The sequence below is a fragment of the Dipteris shenzhenensis genome, chromosome 15 (assembly GCF_047967505.1).
Source record: "Dipteris shenzhenensis isolate YYH24624 ecotype China chromosome 15, Dip_SZ_1.0, whole genome shotgun sequence".
In the NCBI taxonomy this organism is placed as follows: domain Eukaryota; kingdom Viridiplantae; phylum Streptophyta; class Polypodiopsida; order Gleicheniales; family Dipteridaceae; genus Dipteris; species Dipteris shenzhenensis.
In genome coordinates this window covers 55,597,590-55,625,547 of record NC_141610.1, presented here as the reverse complement: position 1 = coordinate 55,625,547, position 27,958 = coordinate 55,597,590, and the positions used below count along the sequence as shown (strand labels likewise).

The 27,958-nt window shown below is 45.9% G+C and overlaps 1 protein-coding gene across 4 annotated transcripts in view; it reads left to right on the top strand.

Moving 5' to 3' along the window:
- LOC147894017 (choline monooxygenase, putative (CMO-like)) overlaps nt 1-27,958 on the top strand; it is a 192,885-nt gene that overhangs the window by 102,635 nt on the left and 62,292 nt on the right. For all 4 annotated transcript variants that reach the window (XM_087386195.1, XM_087386192.1, XM_087386194.1 and 1 more), the window contains 3 exons: nt 8,075-8,149; nt 8,291-8,500; nt 16,590-16,685. In XM_087386195.1, coding sequence (XP_087242321.1) covers nt 8,075-8,149; nt 8,291-8,500; nt 16,590-16,685 — 381 coding nt within the window. The remainder of the gene's footprint in view (nt 1-8,074; nt 8,150-8,290; nt 8,501-16,589; nt 16,686-27,958) is intronic.

Sequence of the window (27,958 nt, the reverse complement as noted above, 5' to 3'; positions counted from 1 at the left end):
AGCTAATAGGTGGCTGAAAGATTATCTACTATCTCAGAAGAAAGAATTACCAACGATTGATGCATGCATTCCATGATCCCTAGAAGACCCAAAGTACACTCCATATTTGATAGAGAGAAGCGAAGCACAACCCGGAAATTGATAACTGAATTATCTACCAAGCAATAATTTAGGAAATACCCCTTTCTCGACTACTTTGGTGGAGGAACGTTATAAAGAGGCTACTGAGAAACTCAAGCAGGCTTTGACTCATTCGCAACAAGCAAAAGCGAAAGCGGATGAGATCCGCGTGAATGGACAGCATTTTTGTTTTGACACCTAATCTACATGGGACAAGTGGCTTCATTTAGCTGTGTTTTGCTACAATACCACGAAGCACACTTCTATTGGGATGAGCCCCTTTGAGGCTATGTTTGGTTGCAAAGCCCATGTACCATCCACCATTATTGATAGGTTCCTTACCAACCAGCAAGCTAAAGATGATCTGGCCCACATGAATGCCCTGTTGCAGCAGTGCAAGGACAACATGATAAGGGTTCAAGCCAGGATGAAGGAGAATGCTGATCAATAGAGGAGGAATCTCCATTTTGAGGAGGATGATTTTGTATTTCTACGACCCCACAAATCACGATATGCATCTCTAAAGGGGAATACATTATGGATCCTACAACGTGATGAGGAAAGTTGGTGAAGTGGCCTATCAATTGGAGATTCCACCTCCTACCAGAATTCATAATGTTTTCCATGTTTCTCTACTCAAGAAATACCTACGTCCTATAGAGCAAGTGTTAGAGGAGTTATCTTCAATGGATGAGGCTGGATTCATTGAATATATGCTGGAGATTTCTCTGGTTAGGAGCAGTCTTGTTTCACCCATAGTTACCAGGGAACGGCGTTCTGTCTTTCTGGAACTTGGGAATGCCGTTGCAAGAAGCACAGGAACGTCCCCGGAATGTTCCCCCAAAATAAAAATAAAAAAATTGCTGTTTGAAAGCTTTAAATGGGTATTTTAGAGCTTATATAGAAAGTTTAAAGCTGCAAAATGTTAGTTTCTTTTATTTTCTAACATAGTTTTATGTCATATGATGATGTGTCATGTATGACATGGTGTTCCGATTCCCGTTCCCGTCCCCCCTTCACGAAAAGTTCCCGTTCCAACACCCTTAATTTTCGGAGTGTTCCCGTTCCCTAGTAACTATGGTTTCACTTGATTATATCGTAGTTGTTGTAGACGTCTGATGAGTTGGCCTATCACCAATGTGTCACACGCCTTGCAAAATTCCACAAAGCAACAATAGACCCTCTATCTATGTGCCTTGACCTCCTCAATGACCCCCCTGAGATAAGTACATGATCCATGGTCCCATGATCTGTACGAAAACCTGCCTGTCCCATGGCTCTGAATTCCCGAAGCTCTGCAATCAGGCTAGCCTTTGTGTCAAGTTCTAATGCATAGATCTTGGACATGACATGTCTAATCATGATGGCCCTGTAATTTTTCAGGCTCATGGGATCTCTTGCCTTGTGAATGGGTGTAATGGTATTAAGAGTCCAAGTGTGTGGGAAGCCTGTGCAAACCGCTTAATTGAAGAGCTTTGCTAAGATCACAGCCAAGTATTAATTCCATATGTAATGAATTTCAATGCGTAGGCAATCATGATCTTTCGCTCGCCTGTTGTGAAGCATCATGGCGGTGTGTTTGACAACACCGGCTATGAAGTGTGCATGAAGTGGGGCATGGTACATGTGAGATATTGGGTGCTGGGTGGTTAGGGACGTTATACAACATGTGTGCATAGGAGTGCCAGGTTTTGGTGTCCAAGAGAGGGGATGTGGCTTGCCGCTCAAGGAACCTTTGCCATAAGTCTTTGGAGTTGTTACAAAAGAAAATATTTATTAACTCCTCGTCAACCCAACGAACGAAAGCTTGCTTCTTCTAGATATCGATACTCGCATATGGTCTTTGCCTCACTTGGAAGATGATGATTAGTTTCAAGTTAGCTTTGTTGGTGTAAAGCCTTATATTCACAATCATACCAGCTATTGCAAAGTACTGAGCCAAGAGGTGGGGGGGCACGTGTGGATCGAGTGGTGTGTGAGAAAGTGTAGGGCGGCCTCATGGAGAGAGTGTGTGATCAAGGCAACTCGATCTTCTAAGAGGGGTATGCGGTCAATGTCTCTTAGTAAACCAAAGAGATTGCGGAGTATCAGATAGATGTGGTTTGCTCCTGGAGGTAGTGATGAGGCGGAAAAGTCAGTAATATGTGAAGTGAAGACATGAGATCCCATGAGATAGTCAACTATGCTAGAGCCCTCCCATGTGGGAAATAAGTGAACCTACCTGAGGAGGGCGAGCGGTCCAGGCTATTATAGATGATAAGATCATGTATTGTCCTGTAGTGCATGTCCATAGGATGTGACTGGGGCCCTCCCATGTGGGAAACAAGTGAACCCGCCTGAGGAGGGCGAGCGGTCCAGGCCATTATAGATGATAAGATCATGTATTCTCCTATAGTGTAGGTCCAGGCTATTATAGATGATAAGATCATGTATTCTCCTGTAGTGCATGTCCATAGGATGTGATTGGGGCCCATCTATTAGCGGAGACTCAAGACATCTCAGCCTCGTCTATATCAACATCTGGTAATAAGATAGAATTATCACGAAAATTCCAGAATTGATACCTAGCGTGTTCTTGTCCTGGTGTTAAGTTCCCAACAAGGAGAACTTCCCCGCGGCTCAAAAAATCCATGATGTTTGCGTAGAGTGTTGCGTATAGTGAGGTCTCAGCCTCGCATAGGTCCCTGGCGAAATGTGAGGTCTTGAAATGGAAATAACAAACTGTGATGAAGAGGCTCTCTCAAAGGCTGTTAGATCCGAACCCATGGGAACGTGGTGTCTATACCTCGTCTGTTGACATCAAGTGTACTGTCATTGCAGTATCTTGGCAATCCCCCTCCCAAGTATGCTATATAGAGAGGAATCGATGACGGTAGCATATGATCTCAGCCATGCTCCAAAGACACTAGGACTCCCCTAATCGAGCCCACATTGAGCTCAAACTACTGAATGGTGATCTCCCTAATGCCCCATATTCCTTGTTGATTTAATACCAGAATGGGCACAAGATATTGGCCACTTTTTGGCCAATGGGTTTCCACAAGACAAGGCCCTTAACAAGGATAGGGCCTGAAAATGTATTAAGAATGTAGCGCCATGTCAATTGATCGCCGATCAACTATACCGGATCGGAAAAGATGATCCACTCTTGATTCATGATACATGTTAGGACATGACAAGAACTACTCCTAACACATGGAGTCGCTCCTATAGTACCTAGGATCACTGGTGTTTGATTTTATTTTTTATTTTCGAGGGTGTGATAAATATCTCCAGTTCCTTCCACATGGGGGATGTACTTTCACATTGACTTGAGTCTCTTGGTCTCATCATATGACATAGAGGACGAATGCCACACACTCTTCACTTGTTGAACCTATCCACACATCAGGGAGAAATATGGAATATAGATGTCCACACATACGGACTTGCCCATCCTCTTCAATTGGCCACCGAAGAGGATAGGAGCTTACATCAAGGAGTTATCGACACATTGAGTAAAGCCCTAGACCGAGCACACATGCTCAGGGAGCCAAGCACATGAACGATTGTCGTTGACATCTACGTTTAGAGCTGCAACATGTAATCTTTTCATGGATTCACTTTTGTTCTATAGATCCAACGGGCACTAATAATATCATATCATATAATCTCTCTTGCTTTCACATCAAAAATCTATGAGCTCATAGTCCACCCCCTTAGGCTAGGAGTTGCTCACTCACACTTATCCTTTAACTTGACCCTAGCCCCAACCCATACAGGACACCCATCGACCTACCTCTTCCACATTCTACTTGTACGACTTTGACCATTCATTAGATCACTTTTTTAGTAGCTACTTGGCCATTCTTCTAGAGCACTCCTTCCCTTACACCTTTAAAAACACCGGAAAGACGCCCAAAGGGTTTGCCCTTCAAAAATGTTGGTACGATGATGATGAGTGCAAGGCACTTAGGCAACATTGGCACTCGGAGACCAAACAAGCACACTCTAGCCACCACAAACAGACTGGGGATGAGTACCAATGTCTAGTGTGAGGAAAAAAAGCAATAGTTTTTTGTCTGCTATGAATCAGAACTCCTAAGTGTCGCGTATAGCAGTAACTCCTTAGAGTTTTGGATGAAGCTATCAGAGAAGCGTTCACCATGTCCTATTAAGGATCACCGTACATGGAAAGTGTATGTGGGCACACTGTACAATGTTCCCAACCATCCCATACCTCATTTAGAGGACATCCATCGTCCCACCACTTCCACGCTCTTCACCACATCCTTCCCTAGAGGAGGCCATCAAGAAGCTTCAAATTGGAAAGCTGAGGATCAAGAGAGCCTGCAAAGAGAACTCGTAACCCATGGGTGGAAAATATTAGCTCTGATCCTAGCCATACTATTTGATGAAGCTTTTTGCAGAGGCCTTCCTACTTCCTTGACAACAACTACCATCACACATATTCACAATGAAGGGGATTGCATGGTGGGAAGAAACTACATGACCATTATGGTCAGCCATTTGATGGCCAAGCTATATGGAGAGGCTCTTGAGATACACATCAACCAGCACACTGAGAGAGCTGGCATGTGAGCGATAGGACTGGCAAGAAAGAAAGAAAGAAAGCTTATGAAAAGTCTTCTACTCAGAGGGGACTGTTAGAGTCGAGATGTCACTCTTGATATGGCCCACCAGATACAAAGGTTGCAGATGCCATGCACCACCACAGCGAGAGACGAACCGAGAGAGGCAGATGAGAGATATGTTCATATCCCATCGGAGGATTGCCTTGGCACCAGGTTTATAGTTGATCACATCATCTACTATCTCTGAGGATCTCTGAGTTTTAAGTTTCTTAGTATAGCACTAAGCAAAGGGCTCTCTCAACCCCGTGCAACAGCCCATACTGGCTTGTATGAGTTACTTTGTGGATTGTACCTTGTCTCATATGACCGCGAGGCCTTCTGAAGATGCTAATATATCTCTCTCTCAGGGAGACGGTAGATCTGAGGGCCAGAGCAAGAGAACGGTAGACTCACCAATTGGTCGAGGCACATATCAGACTAGGGGACCTTCCCTCCATGCTTACTGGATCGGAGGCATGGCCGGCAAGAGTGATAGTGGCACTTGTTCGTTGTAGGGCCATAACTAGGAGACCACAGTGGACCACACATACCGATAGTTGTCAGCGGTCCCTTTGTTGCAACTCTATTGTGACCAGGTGATCTATTGTTGAATTCTTGGGCATGAACCCTCCCTGATATGGTGCTCTTTTTTCCTTATTTCTCTGCCAATTTGGTGATTTTCTGCATCCCAGATCATTGTGTAATTGCTCGCTGCCTTATTGTCTCCTCCTTTCTAGAACACTATGCTCTCCAAGGGTTCTAAGTGTTAGAATTATTATTATATTCTAGTGATTAGATAGGATTTTGTCACTTAGACAAAACCCTCATCTCTTTCATTGTACTTCACTTCAGTTCAGTACATTTGGGGAGTGAACTACGTTCAGCTCACTCTCTCCATTTTGCTCACTCTTGCTCTTGCTTCCATCAATAGGCTTACAATCATGCATGTTAAACCTATCCAAGAGCTTCTGCACATACTTGGATTGAGACATAACGATGCCACGCTTGTCTTGTATTAATTGAATCCCTAAATAAAAGTTTAGCATGCCCAAATCTGTCATGTCAAATTCAGCTTTCAACTCAGCCTTATATCCTCATTTGACCCTGTGAGCAACATGCCATCTACATAAAGAATGATGAGTAAAATATCCCCCCCATCCTTCTTGATGTAGAGGGTGCTTTCCGTGGGACTATTATGTAACCCCTTACTTGCCAGGAAGGCATCAATCTTGGCATACCATGCACGTGGGGCTTGTTTCAGCCCATAAACAAGCCCATATAAAGCTTTGTTAAGCTTGCAAACCTGAAGTGCATTGCCAAAAAGTTCAAATCCAGGAGGTTGCTTGACATAAACCTCTTCCTGCAAGTCCCCATTAAGGAAAGCTGTTTTTATGTCCAACTGATGGACATTCCACACAAAATTTGCAGCCATTGCAATAACTGACCGTATGGTGGTCATCCGGGATGTAGGAGCAAAAGTCTCCTCATAATCTATGACCTTCTTTTGTACATAGCCTTTGGCAACCAGCCTTCCCTTATACCTACCAATAGACCCATCTGGCTTCCTTTTTACCTTGAAAACCCACTTGGTACCAATGACATGTTTACCTGGTGGCAAATCCACAACATCCCAAGTCTGATTTTTTTCTATGGACTACAACTCATTGTGCATGGCATACATCCAATGCACATTATCCTTTGCTTCTTCAAAAGAGTATGGCTCCTCTTCATCAAGAAGAGTCCCTGCATAAGCTGTCTCAACTGAAAGAGCCCCCCTTGCGTGCCTTACTACACTACGAGTCCTACCAGGCAATGGGGCCTAAAGCCTACTTGTGCGCAATACACGGCCCGATATTCAGTATGCAGTATCTCAGGTGAGCAGATATATGCACAGCCCAAAGACAACACATTGGTAGGCTGTAAAACGCATCTTCAGATATTTGCAAGGCACAAAGTCTTTTGACTTGATGTTTCCCAGGGGGGGTGACTTGCAGATGCATGCTTATAGTGATTCAGATTGGGCTGGAGACTATGATACCAGGCAGTCCACTAGTGGTAATTGTTTCTTTTTGGGCAATGCTTGCATTTCTTGGCTGAGCAAGAAGCAATCTACAGTGGCTACTTCCTCATGTGAAGCTGAGTACAGGGCAGCTTTCACAGTGACAGTTGAGTGTGTTTGGCTGTGATGTTTGTTCGCTGATCTTCGTCTCGTATTGGAGGGTCCTTCTCCAATTCTCACTGATAGTCAGAGTGCTATAGTAGTGGCAAAGAATCTTGTGTTTCATGCTCGCACGAGGCACATTGAGGTTCATTATCATTATGTCAGAGAGAAGTTGCATGCAGGGGAGATCAGTATGATCTATGTGTCAACACGTGACAATGTTGCAGACATCTTCACCAAAGCACTTTCACGTGAGAAGTTTGAGGCATTTTGCAGTGCCCTAAACTTATCTCCTTTTGGTGATTGATCACTACCTTGTACACCACATTGGCACTGCACGGGGTTGTTAGAATTATTATTATAGTCTAGGTAGTGGCCAATGTAATGTAATTAGTGGGTTAGGGGCACTTTTCCCTCTTAGAGGTTTTTCCCCTACCCATGGTCTAATCTCTAACTACGGTTAGTGATTAGATAGGGTTTTGTTACTTAGACAAAACCCTGATCTCTTTCATTGCACTTCACTTCAGTTCAGTACATATGGGGAGTGAACTACGTTCAGCTCACTCTCTCCATTTTTCTCACTCTTGCTCTTGCTTCTGTTTTCTCACACTTAGAGGTCTCATCTAGCTGTATACACATGTAGTGTATGAGAACAAGCCTCTCATGAACAAGTGAAGGAAGGGGGCAGGAGGGGATTAGGGGGAATGTGTATGTGGAAGGTTTTTTTAGTGCAAGAGTGAGAATTTATGTGTGTGGGCTGAATGAGTGAGTGAGGGTGGGAGCACAAGCGAAAGTGAAGGCGTGTGTGAGTGAGTGCAAAGTGGGGGGTGTGTGCAGGGAAGGTAGGTGCAGGAGCTGAAGAATGTACATCATCCGTACAGTTTGTATGGATGGTTGAGCGGGCGGGGTCATAGGCGGAAAGGAGGGTAGGGGTAGATGTGGGATGTATGGGCTTTACGGCCTGCTGTATAGCTCTGTACAGAGGCTAGAGAGTGTAGAGAAGCAGACAAAGGGGACAGCAGGAGAGGTGACACGCTGTAGGGGATGAGCAAGGAAATGGGGAGCAGCAGCAGCATGTCCCTGCTTAATTTTTTTGGCAGCAATATGTTGTTTGATGATTTCGTTTGATCAATATATTTAAAGTGAGCTTCAAACATTGTATTTTGTGGGTTTGTCACAGGGTTGGACCTATTCTCTAGATGGAAAGCTCCAGAAGGCAATGCGGCTGTCAGGAATTCAGAATTTTAGAGCCCAAGTGAGTTATGGAATTGATGTTACTTTTGAATGGAAACTGTTTCCCGTAGAGCGATCTATGTATTTGAAGTGTATATGTAAATTCGCCATTTTACAACTTCGCGTCAAAAGCAGGTGTGGTTATTCTTTTCTTTTTGCACAGGATAATGGGTTATTGCCAATAAGAATAGCCACATGGGGCCCATTTCTGCTCATCAACCTTGCTGGTAATCGTGATGCCTCACAAGTAAACAATGATGTCATAGGACATGAGTGGCTTGGGGATGCTTCTCCAATCCTAGCATCTGCAAAGATAGACACCAGTTTGTGCCATATTGCAAAAAGAGAGTACACTGTGAACTGCAACTGGAAGGTTTTTGACTCTAACCCGTCCTCTTCTTCAACCCAATTTACTTTTTCAATGTGCTCGATGAGATTTTGTTAAGATTTCTCACACAAGAGAATCAAAAATTGATGTTTCTCACAAACATTGTCAAGATGTAAAGGAGGGCTTCATATGGGTCTCTGGTGAATTAGCAAAATAAAATGCCACATAGAGTTTTACATGGGACGTTCCTTTCCCAAAATTAGGCAGGATGCAGGGTAAATGCCATCTCATCACATGCTTCATAGAACCAGTAAGACACTGGCCATGGCCAAAGGCTGACAAGACAGAAATAGGTATCTCTGAAAGGTTTAGGAGATCCATCTGATCATAAGGCTCTGAATGGAATCAGGCAAGTACTCAAATGCACTATAATGTCTTCCTGACAACCTCATTAGTATTTACAAACAGGATAAGAAATGGTCTCCATTTCCTTGCTGTGCACATGTTAAAGTAAGGCTCATACGTATGAAAAGGACTGGTCCTTTTCTCTACTGTACACATGTTTAAAGCAAGGCTTCCTCAAATGGTTTTTCTGTACTGTACACATGTTCAAAGGCTTCTTCTTTTATAGCCAGATGCTTAAGTGCATTCACAGCGCAAATGTCTTTCCACACTACAAAAGGCCGTAGACGCCCATGCCCTTTTGAAGATTTCCAATTTCCCTCAAAATATCAGGCAAACTCTCTAGATAAGCTGAAGTACCCAACTAGATGGGTGGAAGGTGAGTGTAGGAACTAGATGTGTTGGAATTGGCAACTTGAAAGTTTGATCTTTCCTTGGGTATCTCTCACCCTTACTCAGTTCCTTGTAAGGATAGGTTGCCAAATCTGCACATCCCATTACCCCTCAATCTTGGTTTTTGTTCTTGGAATAGGGAAAAAGTAAGACTTTATGCAATGCCCCAGATACTATGAGATTCATAGGAGGTATCATCGCCTTTTTACTGCACATATGTGAGCTGTATCATTGACTACCCCAACCGGAGATGTGCCACACTCTTCGTATACAAGGGCACCTGACTTAGGTCTACACTGATGAGATCCACCATGGGACTTGACCATAGAGAGTAGGTTATCATAGACTTCTTCATCACAGGCAAGGAGATGGTTAGGAGGTGCCGAGATCAAGGCCTTGACTTTCAGGTACGCCAAGTTAGTAGAAGAGTAGACACAAGCCCCACGAGCACCAGTCCAATCAAGGGGACTGTCATTGCAGCATCTAGACGACAAGAAGCCTCATGTCATCCCTGATCTAACACATGCTCTAGAGATACCAGGAGTCCCAATGGGACCCTAGTCCAGCTCACATAGAGCTTAGACTACTCTTGGACTAACTTTTGATTCAGGATACATGTTACGACATGACAGAACTACTCTAGATACATGGAGTCTTTCCAATCATTCCTAGGTCCACCATTACTTAATTTATCTTTTGTTATCAGGGGTGTGATAGACACCTCCATTTCTTCCCATGGGAGGGGTACTTGCACTTGATTCACGATACATGTTAGGACATGACAGAATTACTCCTGATACATGGAGTCTTTCCGACCATTCCTAGATTCGCCAGTATTTTACTTTTATGTTTTTTGGAGAGGCGTGATAGACACCTCCATTTCTTCCATGGTACGCTGATTCCAGTCTCTTGGTCCATAGGATTTGTTGGCATTTTTTAAACATTAATAAACCGGGGCAAGATGTCTTGGCCCACGATTCTAACACATGTGTTCAATCATGCCCCCACCATAGTATCAATACACAAAGCATGGGCCCCCATGGATACTGGGAACTACCGCACTCTCATGGTTGGCCACACATTGGCCAAGATCTATGCATCTGTACTACAGAGAGAATCAATACACCTTCACAAAGGCACAAGAGTAGCGGGCTTTGGGAATGCTGGGTTCAAGAGACAACACTCTACTCTAGATCACATCTTCACCCTATGGGCCATCGTCAAGGAGGGGTGATCTAGATCTCAAAAAATCTACACTTGCTATGTAGACCTTTGGAAGGCTTTTGACACAATTCCATGATCTTGATGATTAGGAGACTTAAGGAGATGTAGATACCAGGATTCATGATTTGGGGGGTGAAGAGTCTCTATGAGTAAATTAGAGAGAGAGAGAGTATGAACCCCAAATGGCCTATTTGATTGGATTGAGAGAGTGATCGGAGTATGCAAGGATGCCCCCTCTCACCGACACTTTTTGGGCTCTACATTGATGAGATCACAACCTTTATTCACCGCCTTGGAGGTGATGGGTTATTGCTTGCCAATCTGATGATATAGATAATGTTGTACAAATGATATTGCCCTCATATCCTCCTCAACGGTAGGCTTACAGAGACATCTACAAGCCCTAGATGTATTTTGCAGGGGGAGAGACTTGACAGTCAACCTTGGAGAGACCAACGTTATGATTTTCAACATTTCACAAAAGGTATTGCATTGACTTAGTTTCACATATTAGGGGGATCCCATGGAAATCGTGCCTAGGGGCAATTTTCACAAGATCGGTGTTCTCAATGATTCATGTAGCCAAGGGGGAGCTCGTGGAGATCGTGCAAACCTAGATTTACCTAGGGGCAATTTTCTCATAGGCTTGTAAGGCCTCCAGAAAAGAGGTTACCTATATTGGGTCAGGGGGTACGGAGATTGCACTTCTAGACGTAGCAGATTACCGTGGCTAGCATTGTCCTCCACTATGGTACTATCAGCAGCAGCAGGTGATCAGAGATGTTGGTTTGCACACACTGAGAGATGATTTGAGCGATTGGGACTCCACATGGATAGACTCCCACCCTTCCATATAGCATTGACACACCCTTTTCCCCTCTCATGTCTCATGAGGTCAACCAGGTCATTCGTGAGGATCTTTTGCAGCTACACACATTGAGGAATTGGTTGGGACTGAGCGAGCTTCTGGTAAAGCTCAACTTCTATAGGGGTCATTGTTTACATTTCACAGTGGAGGGTTTTATCGACCCACCAGGATATACGCAAATCCACCTGTCCCACTCACTGAGGATCTCTATTGGGTAGTTTCGGGTCTCTTCACATAGTCTTCGCATCGAGAGTGGAAGGGATGAGGGTTTGCCCAGAGAGAGGCGCATATGAGAATTTGTGACATTGAGGAGATTGAGTCAGAGGAGCATTTCCTTTTCAGATGCCCAGTATACTATTATATCCAAGGACGCTTCTATTGCCTCTTCAGAGGCAGTTCTGGGATATTGTCCCGCTTTCTCTCCTTTGTAGAGCAGAGATGTTTAGCCACCTTCATTCAAGAGGCAGTCAGACACCACGAGCATTGGATTACCTTACCTTGTACCAGCAGCTTAATCCACCATGCACACCCAATGAGGTAAATTCTATCGAGCCTCGTTGATCTTCATGAGGCGTTGCTGTGTTGGTTATGCCAAGTTAGAGTTTTCAGATGTCTAATACAGTCGAAGGTGACCCAAACCACAAGGTTTCATGTCACTTCAAAGTTTCTTGCATAGGCATCTCCATTCCCTGATGAGAGCGGTCGTTGACATCGCTGACATTGTTCCAATTTCCCATGTAGAATGCTTTCTTGCCAAAACCCTCGCCCTTAATCTTTGCCATAGATCTTCTCTCCACATTAACACTATCTCACCCATCCACAAGGCAGGGGATCCCATGAGCCCGAAGAACTACAGGACCATTATGATTGGACATGTCATGTCCAAGATTTATGCATCAGTACTTGAATCCGAGGTCAGTAGATTTGCGGAGTGTCGAGGACTTAGAGCAGCAGGACAAACCGAATTCCGGCGTGATCATGGAACCATGGACCACCTTCTCACGCTTAGATGTATCATCAAGGAGGCGAGGGCACGGAAGCAAAGGGTTTATTGTTGCGTTGTGGCTTTTAGCAAGACATTTGACAGGGTTCCAAGAGCCCGCCGTCTCATGCGGTGCCTATAAGATTTGGGTTATGACCAAGACATCATTTGGGCTGTCACTTTACGAGAGAGTTTTAGGCAAAGCCTGGGCAAGATCTGGGTGGACAAACGAGATCATGAGCACTATCGAGGTCAAACAAGGGTGTCCATTATCACCTACCTTGTTTGGCCTCTACATTGACGAGCTTGAGATAGTGATGCAGACACAAGGGGGGGTAGGTTGCTCTCTTGCACGCACGCTGATCCTAATATTGCTTTACGCAGATGATGTGGCTCTCTTGTCTTCCTTAGCAGAGGGGCTCCAGAGACACCTTGACGCACTACAGTCCTTTTGTGAGTCTTATGATTTGAAGGTCAACCTGGGTAAAACCAAGGTTATGTTCTTCAATACATCTCGAGCCGTCATGCACCAAGAGCAGTTCACATTTGATGGGTCACTTGTTGAGATAGTTTCATCATACACTTATCTTGGGGTTGTCTTTTTCAGACCCGTCTTTACTATGAGACCCGCGATGTAGGCATGCTTGAGCAAAGGATATGCTTCATTGGCCAGACTAGAGAGGCAATGCTTCCGCTTGCACTTTCAGGATCCACGGACCAAGGGGTTGCTTTTTTACTCCTTGGTTCGTCCAGCGGGGATGTACGACAACCTATGTTGGGGGCCAGACTTGTCGGATACAGAGTGGCCCGTGTGGAGCGGCTACAGGTTCTCATGTTAACACAGATGATTCGTGGTAAGCCATCCGTTCCTCACCAGATCATTTAGGCTGAGTTTGGGTCACCCCCATTACAGCTAGATACTGCATTTCAAGTCATCACGTATTTGTACCGAGTCAGGGAGTATGGGGATTACACCTCTGGGCATAGCAGGCTGCCATGGCTAGCATTGTCCTCTTCTATGGCACTGGCAGCGGGAGGGGACCAGAGGTGCTCGTATGCACGCACAGAGAGATGGTTTGAGCAACTGGGGCTCCACATGGATAGACTACCTCCCTTCCAGTACAACATGGATGCTCCGTTTCTCTCTCTTATCACACGAGGTCAACTAGGTTATCCATGAGGATCTATTAGAGCTACACACATTTCAAACCTGGTTGGGACCGAGGAACTCCCAGTGAAGCTTAGCTTCTATAGATATCACTTCTTACATATCACAGCAGAGGTTTCATTGACCCACCAAGATACACGCAGATTTACTTACCCCACTCACTGAGGATCTCTCTTGGGCAGTTCCAGGTCTCTTTACATAGACTTCGTATCGAGGGCGGCAGAGCAAAGTGACTATCCAGGGAGAGGCGCATATGCACATTGTGTGAGATGTAGGAGGTTGACACAGAGGAGCACTTCATCTTCAGGTGTCATGTTTACTATGAGATCCAAGGGCGTTTCTATTGCCTCTTCAGAGATAGCTATGGGATTTTGGCCCGACTCCTCTCCTACCCAGACCAGCAATGTTTGGCAGGTTTCATTCATGAGGTACTCAGACACCGCGAGAGGATACTTCGAGCACGCAGACATGAGCAGACTTTTTCCTTGGCTGATCCCTCTCAGAGCTCTATCACGGAGTTTTTCCAGCCAGATCACATGGACCCCCACGAGACAAGGCCTCGACATGACCATGACCTGGAGCGCATGACCCAACAGCTCAGACAGAGGGTTGACACACATATCACACTTGGGGACATCCCCTCCCTGTTTAGAATCGGAGCCCACGACTGACGGGGGTCACAGTAGCCCTGGTTAGACACAAAGCTATGACCAGGAGACGCGCCAGGGTTTCACCTTTGAGTGGCCGACAGCACTCTATCGCGAATTTCATGCCCCCATTGCCTCATCCACCCTGATGTCGTGATGATGATGAGATTGATCTATAGTCGACCACCGACATGACTATGATGTACTTAGGACTTAGTACTACCATTCTGCATTTTGCATTGGTGTGGATGCTCGTTTAGTAGCTCCACCATCACAGCTCGTTTGTACTAGGTTTTTCACAGTCTCATAGACCCATCGGTCTTCCAAAGACTTTAATAAACTTTCTTTCTTTCTAGAAAGTCGAGCTTTCTCCAAAATCTTGGGCTTTCCCCAAAAGCAGATGATTTTCTCCATTGAGTGGGGAACCTTTAATGCTTTTAGCTCAAGTGGCCCCTTCATTAATTGGACGGGGATGCGTCAATTTTACGAGCAAAAACCTATGAGCAGGTTTATCCGAGCGTGTTTTTCAAGAGATTTTTAAAAATGTTTTTCTTTAGGAAACATGGTTTTTATACTTTTATTTTCACTAGAACTAGATCCCTTTATCATAAAAATATACAGACTAGTCACTCATTCATTTTTACACAACATAATTTTCTTATTTAGAGACATCCCTTTGTACCCCTGTTATTACCTTAAAAAAGTGTTGATTCCTTTAAGAAACATTCCTCATAATCACTCTCAATGTAATAATACTATGCATATATAATTACTTATTAACACATTTATATCATATGGCAATATCTTTTTAGTGTTTTTATAGCATATTTATGGACATGTTTCTAAAGAAGTTTAAATTACTATAAATAAGTATTAACTTGGGTTTATATATCACTCTCATAAAATACATGTAATATTTAATACTATATATGAAAGATTTTCCAAAATATAACTTCATAGATGTGCTCAAATGGGGTGTTCCGATCAATTTGAGTGGTTGAATGACTATATTTGGACATTGGATATGAAAGTTATGTCACTTTTAAAAGTGCTGTCCAAGGTAGTTTCGCCAGCGAAACTACCTTGGGAGACTTGCTTCAAAGGGGTTTCGCTGGCGAAACTACCTGGATGGCTTGCTTCAATGACTTTTCTTTGAAGAAACTCTTTCATGAAGATAGGTTGAGAGAGGGTTTTCAATGTCACCCCCTATTAAGTAAAAGTTGTAAGAAGGATCATAAGGGAATTTTCATAGAGAAGTCTACTCTACATGTGGGTTTCTTCAAAAGCCATCCCATTATGCTCTCACCATTCCTACAGATTCACCTAAAGATTTTTGTATAAAATAGGCATTGCTATAATACTTTTCATATTTCTAAGTGAAACTATGTTTTCTTCTGATCGATTTTTGCCATATTTATGCATAGTTGGAAGCTTTTTTTTTCCTTCGCTCGGACGCTCGGAAGATTTCGCTCAAAAAATGCTCGTCCCCATTGGACGCCACTTGTCTTGTGCTTTCCCCCTTTAAAAAGTGGGGAATTTAGTACTCTCTAAAGTTTTGCACCTTGCACAAACAATATCCAATACTATAACTCAAATGCATGCATTGTAATTCTTGGACGAATCTTAGTCCCTTTTGGGCGGCCCCACAGTATTCTTTGACCAATGCAACACAAAGGAAAATAAAACTTGTTCTAGCTAGCCGAGATCGACTTTCTTTGACCGAAGTCAATCTTAAAGATTTCTCTTTATTTCTTGGGAGAAGTTACAAACATGTGGCATATTATATGGTAAAAAATAGTTCTATTAATATCTAAAATTATATGGCTAACTATCAAGTATCTTTCTACACATATTGCATAATGCATAATTCATGCAAAGAACATGAAAAGCATACATGTGTATGTGAAAAAGAGGGGGATCCTTTTGATGTTTCCAAACATCTAGAACAAATATGAAGCCTTTCAACTCATTGGGAACACATCAAAATGCAAGATTTCCAAATGTTTCACAAAAGTGTAGGTACAAGGAGTAATAGATAAACCTTTTAGTTAGATACTCTATAATACCATTTGATGAATCCAAAGTTCGACTACACAACTTTTAAATAAAATGTATCTAGCCTTGAATATAACCAAATGCATTTATTTCACAACCTTCAAGCTTTTCATAAATAACTATTTAAAATTCCATCCAATCCAAATATGTGTCCTTGTTTCTATGCATATCGATGCCACCTAGTAGTGCAATCCTCTGACAAACACGCCTCGCCTTTATAGAATTATTATAATGATTCGAATATATTAAATTTCTTTTTGGGTGAGGAATCCATGTTTATAAGAAAGAAAAGTATTTCTTTGTTTGATTGTGGTTGGCGCTTGACAGATGTCGTGCAAAGGAACTTTCAATTTTGGATAGCGTTGTTTACTAATTTTCTTGGTTGCTATCATCAGGTCTTCTGTGACAATTATTTAGATGGAGGGTATCATGTACCTTTTGCACATGGTAACCTTGCGCAAGGTCTTTGCCTTGATAGCTACAATACCAAGGTTAGAGCAATTTACAATTACATCGTGCTCTTTTGTTATAATATGCATTGATGAAAATCAGATTATGCATTTCTTGATGTTTCTAGAAACGAAGTCTAGAAGATGGTAGTTAATAAGCTTAAATCAAGATGATGGTTTTTATCAAGAGGGTCCTGTCCCTCTTGCTACAAAAACCTTCCGTGTACTTAATCTTGTTCAATTTCGTCTTGCTCCCTTTTGTAGGCTTATCTTGCATTTTAGTGCTTTTTAGCCTCTCTAAGACTTCTTGTATACCCTGTAGTCCACTTTCCACTTGCATTCCCTTCTCCTTTGCATGAAAACTATACAGCTACTGTGAAAACTACCCAAATGGCTCAAAAGAAGTGCATTTAAAAAAGTCAGAATGCACATGGTCAACTCTAATAGTCATAGTGAGAAGAAAGTGTTGGAGGTCAGAATGCGACTAGACTTTTACCAAGTGGTTTGGTAAATATGTATGCAACAGGTGAATAGAATACCAATGTTATAGGAGGAGCCCAAGCTGTTGCCGCCGTTGCCCCTGGCTGTCTCACTGTCCCGCCATCTCCTCCCTTCCATAGCCTACTCCGCCTCCCCCCGCCCTCATACTCCTCCCCCCCTCGTCGTCTCTTCTGCCCACTCCCTGGCCCCTTCCGCCATCTCCTCCGCCAGGACATCTTTGTAGCTAAAGGAAGGAGAAGAGCTCACCAAGGAAAGGGAAGAGAGGTGGCAGAAGCTCAAGTTGGAGAAGACAACATTGGAGGAGAATCCCAATGTTGATGAAGCCTTCAATGGAGAGGAGTAGGGAAGGGGAGCTCCTCCAAGAGAAGAGAGGGCAGCTTCTCTTTCCGGCCACCCTCTACCTAATGGAGAAGCAAGGAGGAAGGGAAGGGCTAGGAAGGAAGGCTCTGATACCATATGAAGAGACATGGAAGCTAGCTAGGAACGGAATGGAAATATGGAAAGCATAATGAAACGCAGAATGGAAAGGAAAGAAAGTACAAGTGCAAGGCAATAACCAAAATACTCACAATGTATTGATAGCTTGATGTTGAATATGACACATGGCACGTCTAGGATCACTAGACTATAAAACACCACCTAGACCACCTAGAACACACATTTTTGACTCACTTTGGCTTCATATTCCAATAGGGACACACAATTTTCAGCAAAGGCATCATGACCGAAAGCTCCAAGATGGATGCCATTCAAAAGATGGAGGCAAGAGCTGTCACAGAAAACGATGAGCTGCTGCTCCTCCCCGTGAGCTACTGCCCCCCCCTTCTCCCTCTCTCAGCCAGCCCCCTCTCCCTCTTCCTTTCTCAGCCAGCCCCCTCTCCCTCCCTCTCCCTCGCTGCCCCCCCTCTCCCCCCCTCGCTGCTCCTCCTCTCCCTCCCCTCTCGCCAGCCCCCTCTCCCTCCTCCCTCACCCTCCCTCTCCCCTTCCTCCTCCCCGCCCTCCCTCTCCCCCCCCCGCTGCCCCCTACCTCTCCCTCCCTGCTGCCCCTACCTCTCCCTCCCCGCCCTACCTCTCCCCCACCCGTCAGCCCCCCCGCCCCCCTTCTCCTCCCCCATCATCCCTCTCCCCCCCCCGCTGCCCCCCTCCTCGCTGCCCCCTTCTCCTCCGCCCTCCCTCTCCCCTGCCAGCCCCCCAGCTCCCGTTCCTCCCCCGCCCCCCTCCCTCGCCCTCCCTCTCCCCCCCTCGCTGCTCTCCCCCTCCCCCCTCCCCGTAGCCCCCTTCTCCTCCGCCCTCCCTCTCCCCCGCCAGCCCCCCCGCCCCCTTCTCCTCCCCCGGCCCCCTCCCTCCCCCTCCCTCTCCCCCCCCCCGCTGCTCTCCCCCCCAAGGAGGCCCCCCCCCCCCCCCTTTTAAAAAAAAAAAAAGAGTATTAAAAAAAAAACCTCCTTCCTCTCCCTCCCCGCCCCCTTCCTTCCTAACTGAGCTCCCCACAGCTCCCCCTCAGCCTACCTCCGTCTCCCCCTTCAGTCTATCCTCTCCTTCCCTTCCCCTCTCTCCTACCCTCTCTTTCTAACCATACTTTCAAACTTTCAAATACTTGGGGATAGATGTACCATCTAACCATAGATGGGGAGATTGTGTTCAGAGGAGGATTGATGCAGGATGGGGTAAGTACTACCGCTTTGAAAATGACTGCAGAAACAATGACACCACAAGATGGGATATTAGGCGTGTGCTATTTGATGTGTATGTCATTCAAACATTGCTTTACGGTGTGGAGGTATGGGGAGGCAGCATTTCAGCATCAAAATGGAATGACATTGAGAAATTGCAGAAGTCATTTCTCAAAAGGCATTCAGGAATTAAGTCCACCACACCATACTCAATCATGCTTCTTGAAACTGGTTGCAGACCCATTGAGCTGAGAGCAGTGGAAAGAGTCTTCAAATATATAAAGAGGATTCAAGATATGCAAGCACATAGGCTACCAAAGAGAGCATGGGAGGCAAGCAAGAGACCTCAAAAAACAAACAAGAGCAAGATGCTATCATCTGGATGGGGGTATGACATTAAAGGCTGGTTCCAAAGATGGGAAGTTGCTTCTTACCTAGATGCAATGCCAAGGGAAGAGGAGAAAAGGACATTTTCTACAGCCCTTTTAGAAGCACTACACAGGAAATGGCAATCAGCGAAGAAAAGGACCAAATATGAATATTATTGTGAGAATATCAACCCCAACTATTGGACCACATACTCTCAGAAAGAGAACAAAGCACACAAATATATATGCACACCTATCTCTCTCAGGGCAAGAAGAAGCATCGCAATCATCCGAACTCGATCACACTCCCTAGAAGTGGAGAAAAAAGCATGGGAAGGAGTATCAAGGGAACAAAGACTTTGCCAACTATGCAACTTAGATGAAGTGGAAAATGAGGCACATGTTCTTTTGACATGTCCGCGATATGAGCATCTAAGAGAAGATTTCAGCAATGTCACGCAGCATCACAACAGTTTGGAGAGCTTGCTTTCCCACCCTCACCTCGCAGCCTTGGGCAATTACATTACCAAGGTCCTTGCATACCGTGACCAATGTATTACACAGGTAGCAACATGCTAGCTGTCCACTCCACCCTTCTTCAAAGGAGACTTTTTGTAACATTCCATTGGGTCCCATGGGTCAATTTCAGGCCCCCAAAGGACGATAATAATAGTTTCTTTCTTTCTTTCTTTCTTTCTCCTTCTTCCTGCGCCTGCGTTCAGGGCGTCCTGGGCAGTAGTTTCACGGACGGAGCTTTTTCAGTGTTGGAATCGGCCTTTTCACATCGATTGGCGAATGGATCCCCATTCAGCCAATCTCCGTCTACCTCCACCAGCCGCGAGAACCGTCATTTTTTCAGAAGACGAGTTGCAGCAGCTCAAGAAAGATGTGGAATTAGAGGGCTCCACATCACTTTTCGCCCGCATCTTTGGGTCACACCCTTCCAGATCACAGGCTAGAGACTAGATGCTGGCGGCGTTACCGGGAGACCTCGCCCCACACCTCAGGGATATTCGACTTTTGGGATGTGGATTCTTCCAAGTGGTTTTCGACTCCCACGAGTCCACAGCCCTTGTTCTCAAAGCTAATCCCCTGGCTTTGGGCTCGAGGAGGATCTTTCTTTTACCCTACACCTTGGGCTTCGATCCGGTCAAGAAGGACAGGCAGGTCACATCACTGTTCATTAGATTTCCTGGTCTTCCTCAGGTCTACCATCGACTACTTGCCACTATCGGAGTCACATTCGGAGTGGTCACTGAGATCCCCTCCCTTCCTGGCATGCCTTCTTCCTCGGCAAAGGCAGTCAGTGCAGACGGGGTGCCTCGTGTTAGGGTCATTGTCTCTGACCCTAACATCTCAGATGACCACATTATGCTTCAACGTCCAGACGGCTCTCTCTTTCGACAGAGAGTCGAGATTTCAGGTAGACAGGACCAGTGCAGGATTTGCAGGACCCTTGGGCACTTTGCTAGAGACTGCCCAAGGAAGAGAAAAAGACCCAAGAGGTCTTCTGGTGCGGCTCCTTCACATACTACCACGGCTGCACCTCCCCAGCACCCTATACCACGCACTCCAGGACCACCAAGAGCAACAGGGCACCTTGCTTCGTGCACCCCAGGACGACCAGGAACAGGAGGGCGCCCAATGCCCGCAGCACACCCAGTACCACGATGGAGAGCTATTAGAGCGGCTCCCTTACCTCAAGAGGAGAACTTTTAATCCTATTTAGACATACGCCTTCTAGACTCCATAGGTGGATGTTGCTGCAGCCCCAGACACTACAGTTCCACATCAGGAGGGGCCTTTAGATCCACCAGCCCCAGTCACTTTGGTTTCTGACCCCTTGGTTTCTGACCACGAGGGGGCTACAGGTACTTCTTTCCCACAGACTATTCCTGCCACAATCAGGACAACCGAGAAAGTGCACGCGCAGATGAGGGCTCCTGATTCCTCTTCACCTCAGCCACAGGCCTCCTCAACCCCCAACTCTAGTTCTGCTGATAGAGGCCTGGCAGGTCCTTCTCCTCCATCTTCCACGAGTGCAGGTCTTCTTCGCACTCCTCGGCCAGACTTGCTTATCAGGAATTCTTTTTCGGCACTGGCAGATTCGGTGACTTTCATGGATGATGAGGAGTTTGTGCCCTCCACCTTAGGGGTCCCGGTCATTGGGATTCCTTCTGACAGGGCTTTCCTTTCAGCAGGTGTGGTGATCCTTTCACCTGTTGAGTTTCCTGTCCTCAGCAGGAGTGTTTCGGCCCAGGGGAAGCCGGTCTTCTCTACTAGGTCGGGTAAGCCTTTCCATCCAGCATCCTCCTGTCAATGAGGATAGTCAGCTGGAACATATAGGGCCTAGGCGGAGTTTCACACCGTCGCTGTAGGCAGCTGATCCGGAACCAGCTTCATCCAGGCATCACTGGAGGTGCTATTGATATCCTTTTTATCCAGGAACACAAGCTAGATGCCAGTGATTGCTCTAAGTCTCACAAACTGCTTTCAGGACATACCTTCTGGTCGCCTGCTATGGGCACAAGGGAAGGTACTTGCATTTCGGTCTCTCTTTCTATTCTCCCCTTGGTTGCTGGTCATGGTATTATCTCCCCTTCTAGAGCTCAATGGATCATTATTTTGATTGGAGGGCGTAAGATTGGTCTTCTCAATCTTTATGCTCCCAACAACAGAGGGGAGCGGATCTCCTTTTGGAAGGAGTTACTCTCTTGGGCCCCCATTGCAGATTCTTGGATCATTGGTGGCGACTTCAACATGGTTGAGTTGCCTTCAGACAAAAAGGGAGGCAAACAGGGTGGAATTCATTCTTTGGAAAGGCAGCCTGGGATGCCTTCCTCTTTCAGTTCAGTGGCAGGGACACTTGGTTGGATGATGCCTTTCATATTATGCCACAATCACTCATGTACTCTTGGTCGAACAGGAGAATACACATGCCCATTCATGCACGGATTGACATGCATTTCTACTGGGGTTTCCACCTCAGATCATTTTCCAGTGGTGTTGTAGATTCTTGAGCCTCATCGGAGAGGACGCTCTGCCAGTGTCAGGATTCCAGATGCTTTTTATGCAGAGGAGAGCCTCATGGAGGATATTTTACAGATTTGGGTTTCTTACATACAGGGTGGAGCTGTCCACCCATCTCAAGTAGCTGCAGCCTTATCCGGAATTAGTGACTATTATCATACAGCCGCTGATTCTAGGAGACGTGAGATTCTCAGATGTGAGATTGGTATACGCCAGCAGTTAGCGTTCCTTCAGAGGGAAGAGCAGAAGAGGCCCACAGATGCTTGGATTCAGGAGCGCCTTGCTGCAGCAAGGGCTCATTTGCAAGCATTGTTGGATCAAAGAGTGGAATATGCCTTTCATGCACAGGAATCCTTTTGGATTCAGATGGGTGACAGGTTCAACAAACACTTTTTCTCTACTCATGGGCCCAGACATAGTAGAGATAGTGTTTCGCAGCTTGTTGACTCAGACGGGGTGTTACAATCAGATCCTAATGCTGTCATGCGTGTAGCTTCAGATTTTTTTGCATCCCTTCTTACTGCAGATCTAGGCCATTGATGATGCCAGAGAGGTTATTTGGCAGTGTATCCCTGTATTGGTGAAGGATGAGATGTATGTTTCTCTGGATGCACCTTTCACCAATGCAGAATTCAAGACTGCATTACTTGCCCTTCACAAGGGTAAGTGCCCAGGTTCAGATGGACTTACCCCCTCCTTTTTTATTACTTTTTGGGAGCAGATTGGTGATCACATTACATCAGCCCTGCAGGGCGTGTGGGACTCTGGTGAGATGCCGGACTCACTTACAGATGGTCTCATTCATCTCATCCCAAAGGGGGTTAATAGGAATCTTGTGTTTCAATGGAGACTCATCACTCTATTGGGCACTTTTTACAATATTCTGGCGAAAGCCATTAGTCTACGGCTATAGGTTTTTCTTCCAGATTTGATTCATGACACACAGACAGGGTTTGTGCATGGCAGAAGTATTTTTGATTATATTTTCTCATTTTGGGAGGCCTCAGAATGGGCCATGCAGATTCACCAGAGATTGGCCATTCTACTCTTGGACTTTGAGAAAGCTTATGACAAAGTAGACTGGGATTTTTTAGAGGGTACTCTATATCGCTTTGGTTTTTCAGATACATGGATTAGAGGAGTATCCTCTCTCTACAGATCAGCCCATAGCTAGTTGCTCATTGGGGGGTAAGAGGGGACAGGTTTCAGATTTCCAGATCCGTCTGCCAGGGATGTCCTCTTGCCCCGTTTCTTTTTCTAATTGTGGTGGAAGCTATGAGTATCTACATTAGATCTCAAGCTGATATTTATGGGTTGAGGCTTTCTATCCGCCGGGAAGAAGAGCTTCTGGATAGTGAGTTGGCAGATGACACGGCTGTTTTTTTAGATGCCTCCCTCAGGACACTCACTTCCTTCCGGACAGCCTTGGATTTGTTTTGCACGGCTGCAGGTGCACACATTAATTGGCATAAATCCAGTGGTTTTTGGATTTGCGAGGATGGCACCCCGGATTGGGGTAATGATATTGGCTTCACTTGGGTACAGAGGGGCGTCTCCGTCAGATATTTGGGCTGCCAGGTTGGGGTGGGCATCTCTCCTTCACAACAGTTTGCTCCGGTGTTGGAAAGCATTAGAAGAAAGCTCCTTTTGGAGCTCAGCCAAACTTGACTCGGCCTCCAGGGTGGTGGTGGTTAACCAGGTTCTTCTAGCCACAGCATGGTTTGTATGCTCTTGTTGGTGCCACTCTAGGGATTGTATCACTCAGCTTAAGAGGCCTGTACGAAACTTTTTATGGAGTGGTCTAGATGGCAGAACTGATGTTATAGCCAGGGTGGCTTGGAAGACCTTGATTCTTCCTACAAGAGAAGGGGGTTTGAATATCATCGACCCAGATCTACAGTGTAGAGCTTTACTCTGCAAGTTCGTTGTGAGAGGGCTTATGCCAAGGCAAGAGCCTTGGAAGGATTTTTTTATCAGCAGATGCATACGGTCTCGCCTGCCCACTTCAGGAGAGGATTGGACACACAGTACTAGATGGGTTTTCACCACAGCCCACCTCAGGTCTCCCTCTTCCCCTCTTATGGTTGCTATCCTGAAAGCATGGGCCAGCTTCGGGAGTACTCTTCGCAGGATTCCCCCATCCACCCGTGAAGAGATTGAAAGGCAGCCTATCATGTGGAATGACAGGATTTTGGATGAGCTTGGCAAACCACTTGGAGCTTCTCCTTACATGCAGTGGCCAAGATGGGAGAGGGGCCCTGCATCTACAGTGGGAGCATGGAAAGCCTTCAGGAAGCTTCCTGCAGACCAACAGGCCTAGATGGTTCTTAATCTTAGAGGGAGTGCAGGGAGAGTCCAACAAATTGATGCAACCTTGCCCTTGGATTGGGTGGACACAGATGACATGCCTATTACTTGCTCCACCTAGATGGGGGCATTTTTCAAATTGGGAGTTCCTTTACAGGTGATTGCTTTTCTTGACCCACATGAGGATGCCTTAGTATTTGATGTTTCTTCGAGGGGCAGGCTGTCCAGATCCACAGACGATATCTTGTTGGAGGTACCGTTTCAGCCAGTTAGGATAGTGGGCTTCATGGAGCATGGCTCTCTTTCTCAGTGGTACTTGGATCCTGACCCGCTTCTCCTCGCCCTTGGCTCATGGAGGCTGTGGCTCTATGGAGGTGTCCCAATGAAGTTTTTGCAGTGGGACCCTGGGGAATGGGAATGGATAGATGAAGGGCACCGAGAGAAGGGCATTCCCTTCTTTCGTTACACGGTCAGTAATGCCAAGAAATTCCAGCGCAGCTGTAGGGGTTGAAGGCCCACCAAAGCTCATCATTGGGAGAACTTTCAGATTCCTGCTGACTTGCAGAAATTTTTTGGGCAGAGACTCTAGAAATGCCACCGGAATAGAAAAATCACTCTCTTCTTTTGGCTTTCTATTCATGGTGGGATAGCAGTGAACCATTGGAGGTCCAGGTTCGGAGCTGACCCTTCTTGCCCTCGCTGCCTTTCTGCTTTGGAGACAATACAGCACTGCCTATGGGATTGCAGACAGGTGAGAATCATAGGGAAGGGGATTGCAAGACTTTTCAGCACTTTTGTTCGCCTACCTTGGGCTCTTCACATCCGACGACACCTTGTGGAGTCGTGCTCTCTAGAGGATGTTCCGGCCACTCTTTTCAGGGCTGCTCACTCCTCGGTTGACTCTCCATGGGAGATCCTAGCTAGCATTGCAGCATGGCACATTTGGAGAGGCAGATGCACTGAGGCTTTGGAGGGTTCTCAGGTTCACCCTTCTCAGATCTTGGCCAGTACTTGGACAGATACGATACACACTCTGATGGCCATTTGGGCGACCATGCAGGGATCATCTCGAGCAGCCTCCTCCAGGAGAGTTACTTTTCTCAGAGATTGGAGAGACTCTCCCTTCTTTGCCGAGACTTCTACAGGGTTGAGATGGCATTTTCAGCGTCAGCCTTGGTTTCTTTCTACCTCATTCCTCTGAGGTGTTTTTTATTACATGCTTAGCATGGTGTATTTCCGCACAGAGCTTGCTCTAGCGGGTTTCTTTCTTACTTCATAGAAGTCTCTTTTTTGGGGGGGAAAAAAAAAAGATGGAGGCAAACGTCAAACAAGTACGCTCATTTGTGGGTTTCCTTAGCTTCTATGGATGCTTCATCCAAAAGTTCGCAGGAGTAGCCGAACCGCTTCATCAATCAACAAGAGCAAATATGAAATTTGAATGGACCGAATCCTGAAGCAAAGCATTCCAATCTTGCAAGCAATGCCTCGATCCTCAGAAAGCCAGACTGGAATTCTCCCATGTGCATGGTATGACGATTGGGTCCATTGGATGGACAAAAATAGTAGAGCCTAACCCGCCTGCACAGCCACCCTCATCCGCGTTTAAAACAACCCGAACAACACAATCACAAGGCAAAAGGCATTCATTCAACATCAATGTCTCTACTCATCCAATTCATACACTGGCTCCATTTTCCCGGAAGCCAGACAACCTTAAAAAAACCCAGTGGACCACACGCATCAACACAAGCTCTCCTACTGACTGAGATCAAGCTCAGAATACACACAGTGACACATGAAACATGAATTCATCTCTGCAAGTGCACTCCACAACTACAATTATTCACTATGCACAACCACTTAAGGCCTTCACCCATCTCATATACAAGCCATTTGCTATCTATGAGCTCTCATCTAAATCCTTTGAGTCTGAAGTGAACCAAGCTCTCCTACAATAGCTTGCTATCCTTTGAGTTCATCACAGCCAGTATTCCATCTTCTTTTCCTGCCTTCACATTTATCCTGAATTGCCAACCACCTATTGGCAACACTATCTACCACCCACTAGCTTCGAGAGGGATTCATGGAAGTTTGAGGTGTGCTAAGCTTCCATATCATAGGTTGGCACCCACAAGCCTCTCTCGCTCTGATGCCCAAGGTCTACAGTCGCGATGGCCTCGTAGTCGTCATCAACTGCTCTCAAAAGCTCTCCACACCCGTCACCCTAGCTCCCGTCCTCCTAATGGAATACTCCTGCCAGCCCAAGCTCCACGTACTTCCCCTTCCATTCATCTGTCTCCAGGCCTGAACATTCACGACCCCAGCTTGTTGAACAAACAACCCCCCACCCTGAGATCCTTACCAGCCTATATCATTGCGTCACCTCTCCAGAAGTTCTCTCCCCCGCAGTCCTCCTGCCTCTACAAAACTCACCACCACAGCCTTCCTTGCATACAAGGCTCCTATCTCGTGCAATGACCTCTTCAATTAAGAGGCCTCCAGCCCACGATCATATACCACGATCATATAGTAGCGACATATCAACCTGAGAGGCTCCCCAAAGCCACGGTCCCCAATCTCTTTTCCTTCTCTACGCAATCTTGGCCACCTCCCCTTTCAACAACCATCATGTTGCCGAGTCTACGGTTGCGCTCACCCAGCTCCTCTGCGAGCTCACAGAACAACCGACCTCCCGCTCTCTTCACTCCTGGAGTTCCTGCAATCGAGTTGCCTCCAATAACTCCTACTCAAAGCTTCCCCCCAGCTCGCAAAGCAACCGAAAAAGGATACCGTCAACCTCCCTCCTGCTCTGAGAGATCCCCTTCGTATATGCGACACCCTCTTCCTCAGTTGTCTGCAGCTCTCCCGGAAGAGATGCAACCGCCCCCTTCGTCCTTTTGTCTCCGACCCTCCAGCCCCTCCGCTCTACCTGAAGTCGGCCCTTCTGCGAGCCCACGATCCTTCTCGAATTCTCTTGCCAGCTGCCATCTCCATTTTCCTACCAGCTCGTCGACTAGAAGCTTGCCTTCTTTTTGCGTAGCATGTTGCATGCATACTCCTCTCCAAAATAGCCACGTCACCTGTCATTAGCTACCTTACCTTTGCCTTTTTACCACTCTCCAAGGATTCCCACAATTTCATACACCAAGGCACTTAAGCACAAATCCATTGACTACGTGCACACAAATGCATGTCACCTGCATTTAGCATCTAATTTCCCACTGACCATTCACATATGATGAACACGATCTTGACCCTAGATACCATGAGGTGTTCGAAGTTGCTTACACAAAATTTGATTGAATGCCAGCAAGCACACACACAAGTTGAACATCACACATGTACATATGTACAGTTGAGTTTGGGGTTTTCAAAAATCTTCACACACCTTTAGCAACCCCTTCTCTTCTGCTGTGACATTCATGTCCAGCAGCTAAAG